The sequence below is a fragment of the Somniosus microcephalus genome, chromosome 1, assembly GCF_052327205.1.
Source record: "Somniosus microcephalus isolate GS21.2 chromosome 1, FLI_Smic_1.0, whole genome shotgun sequence".
In the NCBI taxonomy this organism is placed as follows: domain Eukaryota; kingdom Metazoa; phylum Chordata; class Chondrichthyes; order Squaliformes; family Somniosidae; genus Somniosus; species Somniosus microcephalus.
In genome coordinates, this window is record NC_140987.1 from 59,533,237 (window position 1) to 59,554,788 (window position 21,552).

Below are 21,552 nucleotides of genomic sequence, written 5' to 3' on the forward strand. Positions count from 1 at the left end.
GGCAGTTAGAAAGATTACCTGTAATCATCTGGCATTATTCTCTGACTATATAAGCTGTGTCCTTATGCATCTCTCCACTTCACCTGATGAAGGAGCAGCGCTCCGAAAGCTTGTGATTTCAAAGCTGTTGGACTATAACCTGGTGTTGTGTGACTTCTTACATTTGCCCACCCCAGTCCAACACCGGCATCTCCACATCTTCACTTGGAGAGGCAAGGATTAATCAAGGATAGTCAACACGGCTTTGGCAGGGGGAGATCATGTCTAATCAATTTGATTGAATTTTTTGAGGGGGTGACTAGGTGTGTGGATGAGGGTAGTGCAGTTGATGTCGTCTACATGGACTTCAGTAAGGCTTTTGACAAAGTCCCACATGGGAGACTGGTCAAGAAGGTAAGAGCCCATGGGATCCAGGGCAATTTGGCACATTGGATCCAAAATTGGCTTAGTGGCAGGAGGCAGAGGGTGATGGTCGAAGGTTGTTTTTGTGACTGGAAGCCTGTGTCCAGTGGTGTACCACAGGGATCGGTGCTGGGTCCTTTGCTGTTTGTAGTGTACATTAATGATTTAGATATGAATGTAGGAGGTATAATCAGTAAGTTCGCAGATGACACGAAAATTGGTGGAGTGGTAAATAACGAGGATGGAAGCCTCAGGCTACAGGACAATATAGACGGGTTGGTTAGATGGACAGAACAGTGGCAAATGGAATTTAACCCTGAAAAGTGTGAGGTGATGCATTTTGGGAGGACTAACAAGGCAAGGGAATACACAATGAATGGTAGGACCCTAGGAAGGACAGAGATCAGAGGGACCTTGGTGTGCATGTACATAGATCCCTGAAGGCAGCAGGACAGGTAGATAAGGTGGCTAAAAAGGCATATGGGATACTTGCCTTCATTAGCCAAGGCATAGAATATAAGAGCAGGGAGGTTATGATGGAGCTGTACAAAACGCTAGTTAGACCACAGCTGGAATACTGTATGCAGTTCTGGTCGCCACACGATAGGAAGGATGTGATTGCATTGGAGAGGGTGCAGAGGAGATTCACCAGGATGTTACCTGGGCTGGAGCGTTTCAGCTATGAAGAGAAACTGGACAGGCTGGGGTTGTTTTCCTTAGAGCAGAGAAGGCTGAGGGGGGACCTGATTGAGGTGTACAAAATTATGAGGGGCATAGATAAGATAGATAGAAAGGAACTTTTCCCCTTAGTAGAGGGGTCAATAACCAGGGGGCATAGTTTCAAGGTAAGGGGCAGGAGGAGGTTTAGAGGGGATTTGAGGAAAAACTTTTTCACCCAGAGAGTGGTTGGAATCTGGAACTCACTGCCTGAAAGGGTGGTAGAGGCAGGAACCCTCACAACATTCAAGAAGCATTTAGATGAGCACTTGAAATGTCATAGCATACAAGGCGATGGACCAAGTGCTGGAAAATTGGATTAGAATAGACAGGGCTTGATGGCCGGCGCGGACACGATGGGCCGAAGGGCCTCTTTCTGTGCTGTATAACTCTATGACTCTATGACTGACAACAGCAAACTGGTCAAAACTGTTAACAGGTAAAACTACAGATGAACAGTGGGAGGTGTTCAAAAAAGAATTTAGCTTAATACAGGAGCAGTATATACCCCTAAGGACCAAGAGCGCTACTTACCAAATAAAACAGCTATGGTCGACAAAAGAGGTGAGAGATTACATAAAGCTAAAGAAAAGAGAGTACAAAAGTGAAAAGAATAGTGTAGGTCCAGGGGACTGGGAGTGATATAAAGAACATCAAAGGAAGACAAAAAGATAGTAAGAGCTGCAAAAGGGGAGCACTTAAAGAAACTTTCAAGGATATCAAGATTAACACAAAAAGTTTCTACAATGATATTAGAAGTAAAAGGATAGTCAAGGATAACGTGAACCCTTTAAAAACAGATGTGGGTAATATTGTAAATGAAAGTAAGGAAATGGCAGACTTATTGAATAATTACTTTGTGTCAGTCTTCACCGTAGAGGAAGAGGATAATACACCTGACATTCCAGGGAAACTAATAATGAATCAAGGACTGGAACGCACTAAAGTTAACGTAAGCAAGGAAACAGTATTAGTCTTTAGTGCCATTATTTTTTCTGACAAATCCTCAGGACCTGATAGTTTCCACCCCAGGGTTTTAAAGGAAGTGGGCGAGGAAATTGCAGATGCTTTAGCCATAATTTTCCAAAGCTCTCTCGGTTCAGGAATTGTCCATTTAGATTGGAAAATTGCAAATGTAACTCCAGTATTTAAGAAAGGTGAGAGAGAGAAACCAGGAAATTATAGGCCTGTAGTCTAACATCTGTTGTGGGGAAGTTATTGGAATCAATAATTAATGACAGAGTGACCACGAGAAATTTGAGCTGATTAGAGAGAGCCAACATGGGTTTGTAAAGAGTAGGTCATGTCTAACGAACCTAATAAGTTTGAGGAAGTAACTAAAGTAGTAGACAGGGGAATATCTATGGATGTAGCTCATGGAATTGAAGGCAAATTACTGACCTGGTTAAGAGGTAGGTTAGGCAGAGAGAAAGGATAATGGGTATGTACTCGAATTGGAAGGAACTGGTTTACCACAAGGATCTATGCTGGAACCTCAACTATTCACTATATTTATTAATAACTTAGAAAGCACAATAGAGAGCCATATATCCAAGTTTGCCGATTACACAAAGATTGGTGGCATAGAAAGTAGTGCAGATGGGAACATAAAATTACAAAGAGACATTGATAGATTAAGTGAGTGGGCAAAGCTGAGGCAGATGGATTTCAACACAGGTAAGTGTGAGGTCATCCATTCTGGACCAAAAAAGGATAGATCCGAATATTTTTTAAATAGTGAAAAGCTAGCAACAGTGGAGGTCCAAAGAGATTTAGAGGTCCATGTACACAGATCACTAAAATGTAGTAGTCAGGTACAAAAAATAATCAACAAGGCTAATGGAATGTTAGCCTTTATAACTAGAGGGCTAGAATATAAATGGGAGGAAGTTTTGCTACAGTTAAAGAAAGCCCTGGTTAAACCACATCTGGAGTACTGTGTACAGTTCTGGGCACCACACCTTAGAATGGATATATTGGCTTTGGAAGGAATGTAGCACAGATTCACTAGAATGTTACCAGGGCTCCAAGGGTTAGATAATGGCGAGATTACATAAACTAGGTTTACATTCCCTGGAATAAAGAGGTTAAGGGGTGATTTGATTGAGGTTTTTGAAAGGAATTGATGAGACAGATAGATAGAAACTTTTTCCGCTGGTGGTGTAGTTTAGGACAAGGGGACATAATCTTAAAATTAGAGCCAGGCCATTCAGGAGAGAAGTTAGGAAACACTTCTTCGCGCAAAGGGTGGTAGAAGTGAGGAACTCCCTCCCACAAAAAACAGTAGGTGCCAGCTCAATTAATAATTTTAAATCTAAGAGCGATTGAATTTTGCTAGCCAAGGGTATTAAGGGATATGGAGCCAAGGCAGCTGGATGGAGTCAGGATACAGGTCAGCCATGATCTCATTAAATGGCAGAACAGGCTTGAGAGGCTGAATGGTCAACTCCTGTTCCTATGTTCCTTTATTATTGTGTTGTGGGTTGGATATCAGCTTAAAATAGACCAAAGTTATGCATCAGCCTGCACCAAGGCAACCTTACAAGATCACAAGGCCATTCAGCCTATTTGATCCTATCCTTCCAGAATATAAACCTTACCATCTTCCTATTATAGATCCAGCTGCTTCTGAAATGATGCCCGAGTCTTGTTCTCAACCATCCTATCTGGTAATCCATTCCAGTTGTTGATCACCCTATGTGTAAAGAAATACTTGCTGACATCTGTTCTAAATTTGCCCTGCACAACTCTGAACTTATGCCTTTTTGTTCTGTTTTCCTGACATGTTTGAAGATATTGTTTTTGTTTACTTTCTTGATCCCATTATTTTTCTTATTGACTTCCATAAGGTCCCTCTGAAACATCAATCCTCATAGTTCTTTGCCCTATTGCTCTCTTCTGCACTTTATCTATGGCCTGAATGACCCTTTATGTTGTGGTGACCACAACTATATGCAGTATTCCAGATGTGGCCTGATCAACGCACTGTACATCGGCATGACTTCTGGGGATTTAAGCAATTGAGTTAGCAACATGACCCAGTATCAACAATTTCAGATCATAACCACTGCTTCCATTTTTTTCGGACAGCAGGTGCTGGTAATGATTCGGCTGTTCATTTAATCTCTCCTGTTTTCCACCCTATAATAGATGTTCTCTTTAGTTCTTTCCTTCCCTCCTCTCTTTCCCTGCCTCTGTTTTACTTGCTTAAAACCTGTTGCATCTGTAACATTTTCCAGTTCTGATGAAAGGTCGCTGGCCTGAAATCATAGAATCATGGAATCATAGAATGGTTACAGCACTGAAGGAGGCCATTTGGCCCATCGAGCCCGTGCCGGTACTTCAGCTAGTCCCACACCCCCCGCCCTTTCCCCGTAGCCCTGCAAATTTTTTTCCTTCAAGTATTTATCCAATTCCTTTTTGAAAGCCATGATTGAGTCTGCCTCCACCACCCTTTCAGGCAGTGCACTCAAAAATGTTAACTCTGTTTCTCTCTCCACAGATGCTGCCTGACCTGCTGAGTATTTCCAGCATTTTCTGTTTATATGTTAGATTTCCAGCATCAGCAATATTTTGCCTTTGACCCAGTATCCTGTTTGCTTTGCTGCCTCACACTGTTTAGACATGTTGAGTAATGAACCAGTAACACCCTTGGTTCCCTTTCAACTTCCCCCTTAGCAAGTTCTAGCCCAGCCATGGAATATTTTTTCCCCCCCAAAATGCAGCACCTCACATTTGCCCACAATCAGCTTCATTTGCTACTGATCAGCCCAGGTACAAACCCTGCCGAGCTCTCTTTGCAAGATCTTGGCTTCCTCTTCTGAATCTCTCCGAGCTTGGTGTCATCAGCGAATTTAGCTACTTTGCATTGAGAATGCAATTTCAGGTCATCTGGGTATACCAGGAATGAAACCAAATCGATCAAAGACCAGAGATAGGAGACACAAAGCTAAACGCCTTGGATATTTTTATGTGATGGGCAACATACTTGGTCGTGATGAGTAGTTGGACCATGAAATCAACAGCTGCAGCAAAAGGCTAATGTGGCATTCGCCCCCTTGTACTGTGTAGAACTAAAGTAGCCTAAAGCTAAAGGTAAAGTGAGGATGTAACGTGCAGTGTTACTAGATTTTTAAGTAGCTGCCAAGCCTAGACTGTTTACCACTGACACCTGAAACAGCTAGAAAGAATCCACCAAAAGCATATATGATCTCTACTGAAAGTTGAGCGGTAAGATAGAGTGGCAAATATTGAAGTGTTCAGTGCATCAGCAGAACTAGCATCAAAACCATTGATATACAGGCGCAGCTCCGACTGGACATGTTTATATGTCAGGTGTTTACAGGATTCTACAGGCAACTAATGACAGGAAAAGGCCAGTATGGGGTCAAAGAAACATGTCAATAGTAATCTGAAACAAAGGAAATGTAATATTTATCCAGAAAGCATGATATTTTTAGCCAATGATCACACAGATTAAAGTCTGGGGGTGGGGGGGAATTGGGTGGCGCCCCTTTTGGGGCGCTAACGTCACCATGGCGCTAATTTTATCGCCCCGAAAAAGTTAGCGCCCCTCCGCCGGAAATTGAATAGTAGCGCCCCAAGCAGGAGGTGGAGCGCTACTGGAAGCGGCCATCTCCTTCCTGGGGCGCTACAACTGAATATTGCAGCGCTACGTGCAACAGCGCCACGCGCGTCGGCACGTAGCGCCGCGTCATTGCAGGCCTCCTCTCCTGATTAAAACTGTGAAGCAGTGCACCACACGTTTTGGAGCCAACAGAGTGTCAACAGTGGAGTGTTGTAGAGGAGTCAACCAGCAACATTTGGCAAATGGACAAATATGGACATGCGATATATGTGACCATCAACGTGCACCATGCTTCATGAAGCTATTCCACAAACACTGCTGACTATATGACTCTTTTTTATGCTTGTATATCTTAATTTCCAAGTGACTTGCATTTATTCTTTGGCAAGTGTGGCTTTCTTATAAAATTTCACTATAGGGAAAGACAGTTAATTATGCTGTAAAATATCATTCAACAACTACATACAAGTTACCAATAATTTTGGGGGGTTTAGCTACAGCAGACAGCTAGTAGGCCAGGCAGAGATTTGATCGGACCTGGTGTCCCTTCTGTGAGAACCATTTAGTTCACAAGTATCGTGATATCAAGATTCATTACTTCAGCTTCAGACCTCCTGACGAAAGGCCATCGACCTGAAATGTCAACTTTGTTTCTCTCTCCACTGAGGCTGCTGAATATTTCCAGCAATTTTTATTTTTATTACAGATTTCCAGCATCGACAGTATTTTGCTTTTCAATACAAGGCTTGCTGAGTATGAGAATCAGATCCTGGCAGGGTATACTGATGGAGAAATGAAAGTGGAAAATGCTATCACAGACCTTCCCTTTTGTTCTTTCCTCCCCTCCCCCCTTTCCCTGCCCCTACACTTACTTAAAAACCTGTTCCACCTCTAACTTTTTCCAGTTCTGAGAAGGGCCATCGACCCTGTCTCTCTCTCCACAGATGCTGCCCGACCTGCTGAGTATTTCCAGCATTTTGTTTTTATTTCAGAAAATGCTGGACCTGATCAATTCTGATGAAGGTTCAGACCAGTTGGTTGCTGACCAACCTGCTATGCATTTCCAGCATTTTTCTGTTTTTATTGCACATTTCCAGTCTTCACATTCTTTCTTATCTTTATAATGACACAGGGCCAGTGTTCCAAATAACTCCCACTTCCATTATCAATCGGGAAAAGGTAAATTCTCAACGGCTGTTCTTAGTGGATTTTGCATGGGAGGCTGTTTTTTTCATGAATTGTAGAGTCAATGATAAATCATGGCACTGACTTAGCATTATTACATATTAATTTTTTGAACTTAGTGAATATCCACATTACCGGGCAGTGACACGTTGGACTAACAGTTGTACAACAGTCTAAAGAAACAAGGTGTTTGATATGCTGCACCATGAACAACACTCTTATTCAGATCAACTACCAGACATTGCAGTTCTTATGATGCAATCTCATCACTTATAGGGTGTTGATTTGTTCTTTGACAAACTTGCCTATCCAATAGAATGTCACTAGAGGGAACAGAGAGCTCATGTGTGCTTACATTCTGCCTCCGCAAAGTGCCATTCGACAACGGCATTCAATTTAATGCAACATTATTTTGGTTCTAGCAGACAGCTAGTAGGAGGGGCAGAGATGCGACCGTATCTGGTGTCCTAGTCACTTTAAATAGCCAACAGTGCAAACACGACCACTGCCAAACTGCAGACGAGGACAGTGAACAAAATAAATCGAGATCTCCACAGAATCGCACTTGACACTGTTTTCTAAAACACTTCCTCACACCAGTCATTATGGCACATTAGCCTAAAAAATGTTCCATGACTAAAGTGCTTTCCCCTCCCTCTAAACTCCGTTACCTTTCTCCAAGTTCTTCTTCCTCCTCCGTTTCCAACACTCCACCTTCGCACGTTTCATCCTCCAGCGTGAAGGAGATTTCTGGCTCAATTTTATCGGTTTCTGCAGAAATGCAAGCCTCCGAGTTTTCCATTTTCGCTCCTATTTCTTTTTACACAAGCAGATTAACGGAGAGTTTCTCGAAGCCCGGTCATTACAGAGACCAGGTTTCCTGACTCAGGATACTCTTTAAATAGAAATGTCACCGCCAACAAATAGGGACCTTTTGCCTGCTGAAACGACTGTCCCCTGGGTCCTAAAGCCCACGAGAATTGAAATACATCAAGCAAGATAATTATGGATGAGGAAAGCCATTGAGCACATCTTCGTTCATTCGCCCAGAGAGATCCGAACACTGCAGGTGCAGCAAACGGTTAAGAAGGCAAATGGTATGTTGGCCTTTGTAGCGAGAGGGTTTGAGTACAGGAACAAGGATGTCTTGCTGCAGTTGTACAGGGCCTTGGTGAGACCACATCTTGAGTATTGTGTGCAGTTTTGGTCGCCTTATCTGAGGAAGGATGTTCTTGCCATGGAGGGAGTGCAGCGAAGATTCACCAGACTGATACCTGGGACGGCAGGAATGACGTATGAGGAGAGATTGGGTCGATTGGGCTTATACTCGCTGGAGTTTAGAAGAATGAGAGGGGATCTCATTGAAACTTATAAAATTCTAACAGGACTAGAAAGACTAGATGCAGGAAGGATGTTCCTGATGGCCGGGGAGTCCAGAACCAGGGGTCATAATCTAAGGATAAGGGGTAAGCCATTTAGGACTGAGATGAGGAATTTCTTCACCCAGAGAGTGGTGAACCGGTGGAATTCTCTACCACAGAAGGCAGTGGAGGCCAATTCATTAAATATATTCAAGAAGGAGTTAGATATATTTCTTAAGGCTAAAGGGATCAAGGGATATGGGGAGAAGGCAGGGACAGGGTACTGAATTTGGATGATCAGCCATGATCTCATTGAATGGCGGAGCAGACTCGAGGGGCCGAATGGCCTACTCCTGCTATCTTCTATGTTTCTACCCACTGCCACATTGAAGCATCCAGTTGATGTGCGCTAATTGGCGTTTCATACATTACAAAAGTAACTACACTTGTAGAATCATAGAATCATAGAATGGTTACAGCACAGAAGGAGGCCATTCAGCCCGCCGAGCCCATGCCAGCTCTCTACAAGAGTACTTCAGCTAGTCCCACTCCCCCGCCCTTTCCCCGTAGCCCTGCAAGTTTCTTTCCTTCAGATACTTATCCAACTCCCTTTTGAAAGCTATGATTGAATCTGCCTCCACCACCCTTCCAGGCAGTACATTCCAGATCCTAAACACTCGCTGCGTAAAAAAGTTTTTTCTTATGTCGCCTTTGGTTCTTTTGCCAATCACTTTAAATCTGTGTCCTCTGGTTCTCGACCCTTCCGCCAATGGAAAAAGTTTCTCTATCTACGCTGTCCAGACCCCTCATGATTTTGAACACCTCTATCAAATCTCCTCTCAATCTTCTCTGCTCCAAGGAGAACAACCCCAGCTTCTCCAGTCTATACACGTAACTGAAGTCCCTCATTCCCGGAATCATTCTCGTAAATCTTTTCTGCACCTTCTTTAAGGCCTTCACATCCTTCCTAAAGTGTGGTGCCCCAGAATTGGACACTATTCCAGTTGGGGCCAAACCAATGTTTTATACAGGTTCATCATAATTTCCACACTTTTGTACACTATACCTCTACTCATGAAGCCCAGGATCCCGTATGCCTTTTTAACTGCTTTCTCAACCTGCCCTGCCACCTTCAACGATTTGTGCACATATACCCCCCAGGTCTCTCTGTTCGTGCACCCCCTTCAGGATTGTACCATTTAGTGTATATGTCCTCTCCTCATTCTTTCTACCAAAATGTATCACTTCACACTTTTCTGCATTAAATTTCATCTGCCACGCGTCCGCCCATTCCACCAGCCTGCCTATGTCTTCCTGAAGTCTATCACTCTCCTCCTCACTGTTCACTATACTTCCAAGTTTTGTGTCATCTGCAAATTTTGACATTTTTCCCTGTACCCCCACGTCCAAGTCATTAATATATATCAAGAAAAGCAGTGCTCCTAGAACAGACCCCTAGGGAACACCACTATACCTTCCTCTAGTCGGAAAAACAACCGTTCACCACTACTCTCTGTTTCCTGTCACTTAGCCAAATCTATATCCATGCTGCCACTGTCCCTTTTATTCCATGGTCTTCAACTTTGCTGGCAAGCCTATTATGTGGCACTTTGTTGAATGCCTTTTGGAAATCCATGTACACTACGTCAACTGCATTGCCCTTTCTGTTACCTCATCAAAGAACTCAATCAAGTTAGTTAAACATGATTTGCCATTAACAAACCCATGTTGGCTTTCCTTAATTAATCCACACTTGTCCAAGTGACTATTAATTTTGTCCCTGATTACTGTTTCTAAAAGCTTCCCCACTACCGAGGTCAAATTGACTGGCCTGTAGTTGCTGGGTTTATCTTTACACCCTTTTTTGAACAATGGTGTAACATTTGCAAATCTCCAGTCCTCTGGCACCACCCCCATATCTAAGGAGGATTGGAATATTATGGCCAGTACCTCCGCGATTTCCTCCCTCAATTCCCTCAGCATCCTAAGATGCATCCCATCCACTCCTGGTGACTTATCTACTTTAAGTACAGCCAGCCTTTCTAATACCTCCTCTTTATCAATCCTTGTCCTATCAAGTATCTCCACTACCTCCTCCTTTACTATGCCTATGGCAGCACCCTCTTCCTTGGTGAAGACAGATGCAAAGTATGCGATTAGTACCTCAGCCATACCCTCTGCCTCCAAGCATAGGTCTCCTTTTTGGTCCCTAATCAGCCCCACCCCTCCTCTTACTACCCTTTTGCTATTTATATGTCTATAGAAGACTTTTGGATTACCTTTTATGTTGGCTGCCATTCTATTCTCATACCCTCTCTTTGCCCCTCTTATTTTCTTTATTACTTCTCCTCTGAACTTTCTATATATAGCCTGATTCTCAGATGTATTTGCAACCTGACATAGTTCATAGGTGCTATTTTTCTGCTTCATCATATTCTCTATCTCTTTCATCATCCAGGGAGCCCTGACTTTAGTTGCCCTGCCTTTCTCCCTAGTGGGAATGTACCACAACTGTACCTGAACTATTTCCTCTTTAAAGGCAGCCCATTGTTCCATTTCAGCTTTGCCTGCCAATCTTTGATTCCAGGCCAGATCCATTCTCAGCCCACTGAAATTGGCATTCCCCCAGTTAAACATTTTTACTCTAGATTGCTCCCTGTCCTTTTCTATAGCTAATCTAAACCTTATGATACTATGATCACTAAATGTTCACCTACTGACACTTGCTCCACTTGAATCACCTCATTCCCCAGAACCAGATCCAGCAATGCTTCCTCCCTCATCGGGCTGGAAACATACTGATCAAGAAAGTTCTCATGAACACACTTCAGAAATTTTTCCCCTTCGCTGTCTTTAACACTATTATGATCTCAGTCTATATTAGGATAGATGAAGTCCCCCATTTTTACTACTCTATAGTTCTTTGACCTCTCTGTAATTTCTCTGCAAATTTGCTCCTCCATATCTTTCCCACTGTTTGGTGGTCTATAGAATACACCTAGTAGTGTAATGACACCTCTATTATTTCTTAACTCTAGCCATATAGATTCTATCCTTGACCCCTCCAGGACATCCACCCTCTCCAGAACTGTAACATTCTCCTTGACCAATACTGCCACACCACCTCCTATCTTTCCTGAACACTTTATAACCAGGAATATATAATACCTAATCCTGCCCTTTTTTTTAGCCAGGTCTCAGTTATTGCCACAACATCATATTCTCATGTGGCTATTTGTGCCTGCAGCTCACATATCTTGTTTACTATGCTTTGTGCGTTCACATACAAACACTGTAAACCCATCTTAGACCATCCTGTATTCTCTCTTAGTTTGACCCCCCCTAATACCTTATTATTTCTTACTTTAGTGCTCTCTGCCTCTCCCAATCCTTTGAGCACTTTATTTCCCCTTTCTAATGTTACATCCTGGTGCCCATCCCCCTGCCAAATTAGTTTAAACCCTCCCCGCAAGGACATTGGTCCCGGCTCTGTTGAGGTGCAACCCGTCCGGCCTGTACAGCTCCCACCTCCCCCAGAACTGGTCCCAATGCCCCAGGAATCTAAAGCCCTCCCTCCTGCACCATCTCGCCAGCTATGCATTCAACTGCTCTATCCTCCTATTTCTATACTCACTAGCACGTGGCACCGGGAGTAATCTGAAGATTACTACCTTTGAGGTCCTGCTTTTTAATCTCTTTCCTAGCTCCCTAAAATCTGCCTGCAGGACCTCATCCTTCTTTCTACCTATGTCAATATGGACCACAACCTCTGGCTGTTCACTCTCTCACCTCAGAATGTTCTGCAGCCGCTTGGTGACATCCTTAACCCTGGCACCAGGGAGGCAACACTTCTAAAAAGTACTTAATCGTCTGTAACGCACCTTGGGATGTCCTGAGGTCGTGAACTGAGCTATATAAATGCAAGTCTTTTTTCTTTTATAAATGATTCAGGGTTTCTGCCCCCATTAATTTATCTACCGTTGTACCCTACATAAATTTGAGGTCATCCAAAACTCTGCTGCCCATGTCCTAATTCGCACCAAGTCCTGTTCACTCATCATCCCTGTGCTCGCTGACCTACACTGGCTCCCGGTTAAGCAACATCTCATTTTTAAAATTTTCATCCTTGTTTTCAAATCCCTCCAAGGCCTCGCCCCTCCCTATCTCTTTAATCTCCTCCAGCCCCACAACCCTCTGCAATATCTGCGTTCCTTTAATTCTGGCCTCTTGAGCATCCCTGATTTTAATCGCTCAACCACTGGTGGTCATGCATTCCCTTCCTAAACCTCTCTGCCTCTCTACCTCTCTTTCCTCCTTTAAGACGCTCCTTAAAACCTATCTCTTTGACCAAGCTTTTGGTCATCTGCCATAATAGCTCCTTATTTGGCTCGATGTCAAATTTTGTTTTATAATACTCCTGTGAAGCACTTTGGGATGTTTTGCTACGTTAAAGGCACTATATAAATACAAGTTATTGTTGCTTATTTCACACATTGATCACTCTGTGTGAAAAAGAATTTCTTGATATCAATCCTATAACTACCTTTTACTAATTTGAACCCATGTCCCTTGTTCTACTTCTATGGTTTAACCTAAAATAATATTCCTTTTTTTATTCATTAATGGGATGTGGGCATCGCTAGCAAGGCCAGCATTTATTGCCCATCCTAATTGCCATTGAGAAGGTGATGGTGAGTCGCCTTCTTGAACTGCTGCAGTCCGTGTGGTGAAGGTACTCCCACAGTGCGGTTAGGGAGGGAGTTCCAGGATTTTGACCCAGTGGCGATGAAGGAACGGCGATATATTTCCATGTCAGGATGGTGCGTGACTTGGAGGAGAACTTGGAGGTGATGGTGTTCTCATGCACCTGCTGCCCTTGTCCTTCTAGGTGGTAGAGGTCGCGAGTTTGGGAGGTGTTGTCGAAGAAGCCTTGGCAAGTTGCTGCAGTGCACCTTGTAGATGGTACACACTGCCGCCATGGTACGCCGGTGGTGGAGGGAGTGAATGTTTAAGCTGGTGGATGGGGTGCCAATCAAGCGAGCTGCTTTGCCCTGGATGGTGTCGAGCTTCTTGAGTGTTGTTGGAGCTGCACTCATCCAGGCAAGCGGAGAGTATTCCATCACACTCCTTACTTGAGCCTTGTAGATGGTGGAAAGGCTTTGGGGAGTCAGGAGGTGATACACTCGCCATAGAACACCCTGCTCTTGTTGCCACAGTATTTATGTGGCTGGTCCAGTTAAGTTTCTGGTCAATGGTGACCCCCAGGATATTGACGGTGGGGGATTCGGCGATGGTAATGCCGTTGAATGTCAAGGGGCGGTGGTTAGACTCTTGCTTGTTGGAGATAGTCATTGCCTGGCACTTGTGTGGCACGAATGTTACCTGCCACTTATCAGCCCAAGCCTGAATGTCGTCCAGGTCTTGTTGTATGCGGGCATGGACTGCTTCATTATCTGAGGAGCTGCGAATGGCACTGAACACTGTGCAGCCATCAGCGACCATCCCCACTTCTGGCCTTATGATGGAGGGAAGGTCATTGATGAAGCAGCTGAAGATGGTTGGACCTACGACACTGTCCTGAGGAATTCCTGCAGTGATGTCCTGGGGCTGTGATGATTGACCTCCAACCACCACAACTATCTTCCTTTGTGCTAGGAATGACCCCAGCCAGTGGAGAATTCCCCCCCCCCAATTTCCATTGACTCCAGTTTTACCAGGGCTCCTTGATGCCACACTTGGTCAAATGCTGCCTTGATGTCAAAGGCAGTCACTCTCACCTCACATTTTGCCATTAACACAATGCACATGTGGCTGTTTCAAACAGATCCAATTTTTTTTTACAGTTCTCTATGCCTGGCAACAGAGGGTGTTTTTTAGAAAATACTTTTTCCTCCCTTTGCCAATCTGCCCTACAAAAAACAATTACTTCCACGGCCTGATGCTATTCCTTGATTTGAAGAGCAAAATATTAAAGAAACAAAGGGATAACTTGCATTTAACTAGTGCATTTCACATCCACAGGAGTCCCAAAGTGCTTTGTAATAATGAATTACTTTTGCAGTGTAGTCACTGTTGCTATGTACCAAATTCAACAGCGAATTTGTGCAGAGCAAGATCCCACAAATGACAAATGAAATAAATGACAATTAATCTGTTTAGCTGGTGTTGGTTAAGGCATGAATGCTGATCAGGACAACAGGATAACTCCCTACTCCTCTTCAAATAGTGCCAGGGGATGTTTTACGTCCACCTGAACAGGCAGACTGTGCCTCAAGTTAATGTCTCATCCATAAAATGTTGCATCCAACAATACAGTACTAGCTACATACTAAAGCGTCAGCCTAGATTATGTCCTGGAGTGCGACTTGAATGCATAATCTTGTGATTCACAGGCAAGTGTGTTACCAGTGAGCCAAAATGATGCATTACGTGTTTTACTGCACAGATCCTGCTGAGGTTGTACAGCATCCAACAAAAAAAATGAAGTTTTGCAATTTATTCAGTTTCATTTTGATCTTCATGTCATATTAATAGCAGCTTCCATCGTTCCGCTGCTTAACAGTGATGTCATCACATTCTTTACGAACATCAAGATGAGACAGATAGATCTTTCCTATCTTAGAAAGCTTACTTCTGAAGGGATTATTTTTTAAAAGACAAAATTAGATTTTGAAAACTTTTCAGTTAAGAGCCTTTATCTTTTGAGAAGCTAATTATAGCACTTTTCCTATCCAATTATGAATATTCTAGTTATTTTATACTTATATAATACAATATACAGTCGGCAACTGCACTATGAAAGTGCTTTAAGCATTTAAAATCTGGCTCTAGGCCAGGGACTGGGCTAACAGTCTTGGAACAAGGGTGCCTAAAAGTCCAGTTAGGGGCAGGTCAGCCCAGATTCTCCTGGGCCCTCCTTTCCTGCCCACTCTGTGCTGCAGACCATGGCTCTGCCCCACCATTTAAAAAAAAAAAAAAAATTTATTCATTGATGGGATGTGGGCGTTGTTGGCTAGGCCTGCATTTAGTGCCCATCCCTAATTGCCCTTGAGAAGATGGTGGTGAGCCGCCTTCTTGAACCACTGCCGTCCATATGGTGTAGGTACACCCACAATGCTGTTAGGAAGGGAGTTCCAGGATTTTGGCCCAGCGACAGTGAAGGAACGGCGATACAGGTCCAAGTCAGGATGGTGTGTGGCTTGGAGGGGAACTTGTAGGTGGTGATGTTCCCATGCGTCTGCTGCCCTTGTCCTTCTACGTGGTAGAGGTCGTGGGTTTGGAAGGTGCTGTTGGAGGAGCTTTGGCGAGTTGCTGCAGTGCATCTTGTAGATGGTACACACTGCAGCCACAGTGCGCCGGTGGTGGAGGGAGTGAATGTTGAAGGTGGTGGATGGAGTGCCAATCAAGCGGGCTGCTTTATCCTGAATGGTGTCGAGCTTCTTGAGTGTTGTTGGAGCTGCACTCATCCAGGCAAGTGGAGAGTATTCCATCACACTCCTGACTTGTGCCTTGTAGATGGTGGAAAGGCTTTGGGGAGTCAGGAGGTGAGACACTCGCCGCAGAATTCCCAGCCTCTGGCCTGCTCTTGTAGCCACAGTATTTATATGGCTGGTCCAGTTCAGTTTCTGATCAATGGTAACCCCCAGGATGTTGATAGTGGGGGATTCAGCGATGGTAATGCCATTGAATGTCAAGGGGAGATGGTTAGAGTCTCGCTTGTTGGAGATGGTCATTGCCTGGCACTTGTGTGGTGCGAATGTTACTTGCCACTTGTCAGCCCAAGTCTGAATGTTGTCCAGGTCTTGCTGCATATGGACACGGACTGCGTCAGTATCTGACGAGTCTCGAATGGTGCTGAACAGTGTGCAATCATCAGCGAACATCCCCACTTCTGACCTTATGATGGAGGGAAGGTCATTGATGAAACAGCTGAAGATGGTTGGGCCTAGGACACTGCCCTGAGGAACTCCTGCAGTGATGTCATGTGATTGAGATGAATGACCTCCAACAACCACAGCCAACTTCCTTTGTGCTAGGTATGATTCCAACCAATGGAGAGTTTTCCCCTTGATTCCCATTGACTTCAGTTTTGCTAGGGCTCCTTGATGCCACACTCGATCAAATGCTGCCTTGATGTCAAGGGCAGTCACTCTCACCTCACCTCTTGAATTCAGCTCTTTTGTCCATAATACCATCTCCCCAGTTAACTAAGGAAGTTAAGGATGGTATTAAATTGAAACAAAAGGCATACATAAAAAACATAAGAAATAGGAGCAGGAGTAGGCCATTTGGCCCCTTGAGCCTGCTCCGCCATTTAATGAGATCATGGCTGATCTGATCTTGGGCTCAGCTCCATTTCCCTGCCCGCTCCCCATAACCCATCACTCCCTTATTGTTCAAAAATCTGTCTATCTCCACCTTAAATATATTCAATGGCTCCGCCTTCACAGCTCTCTGGGGTAGAGAATTCCACAGATTTACGACCCTCTGAGAGAAGAAATTCCTCATCTCAGTTTTAAATGGGCGACCCCTTATTCTGAAACTATGCCCCCTAGTTCTAGATTCCCCCACGAGGGGAAACATCCTCTCTGCATCTACCCTGTCAAGCCCCCTCAGTATCTTAAATGTTTCAATATGATCACCTCTCATTCTTCTAAACTCCAATGAGTATAGGCCCAATCTGCTCAACCTTTCTTCATAAGACAACCCCTTCATCTCAGGAATCAACCTCGTCAACCTTCTCTGAACTGCCTCCAATGCAAGTATTTTGCTCCTTAAATAAGGAGACCAAAACTGTACGCAGTACTCCAGGTGTGGTCTCACCAACGCCCTGTAGAGTTGTAACAAGACTTCCCTACTTTTATACTCCATCCCCCTTGCAATAAAGGCCAACATTCCATTTGCCTTCCTGATTACTTGCTGTACCTGCATGCTAACTTTTTGTGTTTCATGCACAAGGACCCCCAGGTCCCTCTGTACTGCAGCATTTTGTAATCTCTCTCCATTTAAATAATAATTTGCTTTTTCAATTTGCTGACGATACAAAGGTAGGTGGGAAAACAAGTTGTGAGGAGAACACAAAGAGTCTGCAAAGGGATATAGATAGGTTAAGTGAGAGGGCAAAAATTTGGCAGATGGAATATAATGTGGGAAAATGTGAGGTTATCCACTTTGGTAGGAAGAATAAAAAAGCAAAATATTGTTTAAATGGAGAGAGACTACAAAATGCTGCAGTACAGAGGGATCTTGGTGTCCTCGTACATGAAATACAGAAAGTTAGCATGCAGGTACAGCAAGTAATTAGGAAGGCAAATGGAATACAGTAATCCCTCCCCAACCGCGGGGATACGTCCCTGAAAACCCCCGTGGTTGGTAAAACCGCGGTTGGCAAATATAAAACCCTATGGGAAAAATGGGGTTCGGGGGAACACGGCCGCATTTACACTCGTCAGCGCCTATGTAAGTTGCTTGTTCTTTTAATAAACACAAATAAAATACACAATAACCTAACAAAAACAATAAATTTTCAAATAACACAATAAAAAAGATCAACTGGGTGGTTTCTTAAAGAATTCTGCGATGGATGGTTGTGTTGCGTTTGCAAAGATAATCCAGAGGCTGTATGCAGAGCTCAATTCATGTTGCTTTTAATGGCTGATCCAAAACCACTCTCACAGGCAAAAGCAATCGAATACCTATATCCCATGTCAGACACAATACAACGATAACAGCACTATCAAACTCCATGTGCTCAGGCCAAGGCAATTGAGTACCTATCACCAATGTCAGACATAACATTTCCTCCCCCCTCAAAGAATTTCAAACATGAAATGTAGTGACAAAGTCCTGTAGGTGGCCAGGGCGAGAACGTGTACGAACAGGCCAAGGTGCGGACTGGTGAAGAGCAGGCCGAAGTGGGGACTGGTGAGGAGCAGGCTGAGGCACAATATCTGCTTGAGGGTTGGCTGGCTGAGCCACATGTGCATCCCGCCACTCTGGGGGTAAGGCTTGGGGATTAGGTCCGTATAATCCTGCATCAGGGGGTGCTGGCACCTTACGAAGGCGGCTGGCATGCCACCGAGAGCCGTCAGTGAGGCAGAAAGTGGCTGGTCCAAGTTGGCGGCTGATTTGGAGAGGGGAGGACCAGAATGAGGCCATCTTATTGTTGCGGTGAGGCCTGCGGACTCTGACCCAATTGGAGACTGAGATGTTGGGCGCCTTGGCCCTCTTCAGCTGGTCGAAGCGGAGTTTCATCTTCTCCTGCTGTCTAGCGACTGTGGCTTGAGCCCATGGAGCAGGGCTCTGAGCTAGCGAGGGGCGGAGCCTGCCAAGGGGCAGCATGAGCTCACGGCCTAGCATGAGGGAAGCGGGTGAGACCCCTGTAGTGGAATGCTGGGAGGCTCTGTAGTGCAGCAGTGTGTGGAGGAGGGCCTTGTCAAATGCACACCCCTGGGATAGGTGTGCTCTGAGGCCATTTTTCAGTGTCTGGTTAAAACGCTCCACCCCCCCATTTGACTCGGGGTGATAGTACGATGTGACGGATGCCCTTGCTCTCAAGGTAAGAGGAGAGTACCGAAGTGACCATTTGGGGGCCATTGTCTGTGGTGATGGCCTTTGGATGCCCCCAGCGGGAGAAGAGGGACTCAAGGATATCGATGATGACCCGAGAGGTGACGGAGCCCACGGCAGTGACCTCTGGCCATTTTGAGTGCAGATCATAGGTCACCACTAGGAACCGTTGATGGTGGGGGACACCATTGATCTCCCCGCAGATGTCCAGCTGCAGGTGCTCCCAGGGCTGAGAGGGCCAGGCAAGGGGTTGCAGGGGTGGAGGAGCTTGGTAGCAGTCTTGCCACTTACAAGGCAGGCTGCACAGTTCTTGACCAGGGCCTTGATTTCCCTGTCGATACCCGGCCACCACACTAGGTCTCGGCATCGTTGTTTGAGCTTCACTATGCCCAAGTGGCCCTCGTGCGCCATGGATAAAACACACGCACGAAGGGCACTTGGGACCACAGTGCAGAGCCCACGTGCAACACAGGAGTCATTCCAGCAGGAGAGCTCCTCTTTAACTCTGGAGTAGGCAGACAGTTCCTCAGGCACCTTGTGAGGCCAGCCATCTCTGATGAAGGTGCACAGCTGGGAGAGGGCCGGATCCTGTTCAGAAGCCTCTTTGAGCTCCTGGAGAGAGACTGTGGTTTGGAGAGGCGTGTGCAGCATCTGGACGATATCCTGTTCCACATGTTCAGGCCCGACGAGTGGGGCTGGGGCAGAGACAGTGCGGGAGAGCAGATCTGCAACAACACTGTCACGTCCTGGTGTGAACTGGAGACTGAAATTGTATTGGCGGAGGCGGTCAGACCAGCGGTGTAGACGCAGTGGTCTGTGGCCCGTGCCGGATGTCGACAGCAGGGCAGTGAGAGCCTGGTGATCGGTTCGCAGGGTGAAGGCACAGCCATACGTATACAGGTGCCACCGCTCACATGCCCAGATGCACGCCAGCGCCTCACGCTCGCCTACTGTGTACTTCTGTTCAGTGGGGCTAAGGGCTCGGGAGGCAAAGGTGATTGGTTTCTCCACTCCATTCTGTATCTGCGATAATACCACCCCCACAGCTGCAGCGGACGCGTCGCAGGTGACGAGGGTGGGGCTGGCGACGTCAAAGTGAGCCAACACTGGAGGTGACGTGAGCTGCAATTTGAGGAGGCGAACAGCTTCCGTACAGGCTTGTGACCACACCCAGGGCTCATCCTTTCGCAGGAGCTGGCGCAGTGGGGCTGTGGTGGCTGAGTACTGGGGCAAAAACTTCAGGTAGTACCCAGTCATGCCAAGGAAGGAGGCAACCTGTGCTGCAGAGCTGGGTTCTGGGATGCTGTGAATGGCATCCACGTTTGACCGGAGTGGGGATATACCGTCAGCCGACAACTGAAACCCCACAAATTCGATCTCTGAAACAGCAAAGACACACTTTTCGCCATTCAGTGTGAGCTTGTGTTTTGCTAGAGCCGTGAAAACTCTGTGAAGGCGTTCGTCGTGAGTGGAGGTCGAGGGCCCATGCACGATGATGTCATCCAGGTAGATGGCCACCCCAGGAATGCCCGCGAGCACAGAGGACATCACCTTTTGGAAGCAGCTGGGTGCAGAGCTAAGTCCAAATGGCATCCTGGTGTACCGAAAGACGCCAGCATATGTCACAAAAGCAGTGAGGTCCCTGCTGCTGGGGTGGAGGGGAACCTGTCGATAGCCCTGTCGAAGGTCCAGTTTCGAGAACAGGATGGAACCATAGAACTGCGCTGTGAGTTCCTCTGACGTGGGCAGTGGATATTTGTCAGGGATTACGGCCTTATTCACTGCTCGAAGATCGACACAGACGCGTAGACCACCTGACTTTTTCGTTGCGACCACTAGGTTGGAGACCCATGGGGAGGCATCAACTGGTTCGATGATGCCAGCTTCCAGTAGCTGCTTTAGTTCAGCTGTGACCCCGTCACGGAGAGCAAGCGGGATGCGGCGCAGTGGCTGAATGACAGTGGTAATGGTGGAGTCAACCATGGACTGGTGGGTGAAGGCAGACAGGCAGCCCGGACCCTCGAAGAGTGATGGCCATGTTTGGCGCCACGGTGAGGCGACGTGCAGAATCGCAGACCCGCCGGTGTCCAAGAGAGAAAAATCCAGGTCAGTGAAAAGATCCAGTCCCATCAGGTTAGCTCCTTGGCGTGCCACATGAAAACAAAAACCTGGCAAAACTTTTGTTCCATAGCGTACAGTGAGGTTGACTGAGCCCACTAGTCCAATTTTCGAATTACCATACCTGCAAAGGGCAGTGGAGGGCGCAGAGAGTGGCAGGGAGCTGAAAAAGCGTTTGAATGTGTCCACATTCAGCAGTGAGATGCTGGCACCGGTATCCAACAACAGAGGGATGCACACATCATTCAGGTTAATTGTGCATGACTTGAAAGCCACTACTGAATTATAGGTCAACTGCTTGAGGACTGAGAGTGTTCATTTGTAGCAACAGGGGCAGAGCGGCAGACATTGGCAAAGTGATTTTGTTTTCCACAATTGCGACAGGCTTGGCCGCGCGCGGGGCAATTCTGCGCTCTGGTAGCATGTGAATGAGATCCGCAGTTTGCACATTGTTGCCGCGGTAGCGCACGTTGCTGCCGTCGCACGAGCATTACAGTATCAGAGCTGTCGGGGCCGAGGGCGCTGTCACTGGGTGTGTGTGCTAGTTTCGCTGCACATTCGGCTGCAGACTCCACTTGAAAGGCAATGTTGACTGCCTGTGACAACGACAGA

General features: G+C 45.9%; 1 protein-coding gene across 3 annotated transcripts in view; it reads right to left on the reverse strand.

Moving 5' to 3' along the window:
- Positions 1-7,774, reverse strand: part of cmya5 (cardiomyopathy associated 5) — a 98,143-nt gene extending 90,369 nt beyond the window's left edge. For all 3 annotated transcript variants that reach the window (XM_085982116.1, XM_085982107.1, XM_085982125.1), the window contains exon 1: positions 7,564-7,774. In XM_085982116.1, coding sequence (XP_085838242.1) covers positions 7,564-7,694 — 131 coding nt within the window. In that variant the 5' untranslated portion in view covers positions 7,695-7,774. The remainder of the gene's footprint in view (positions 1-7,563) is intronic.
- Positions 7,775-21,552: the final 13,778 nt, after the last annotated feature.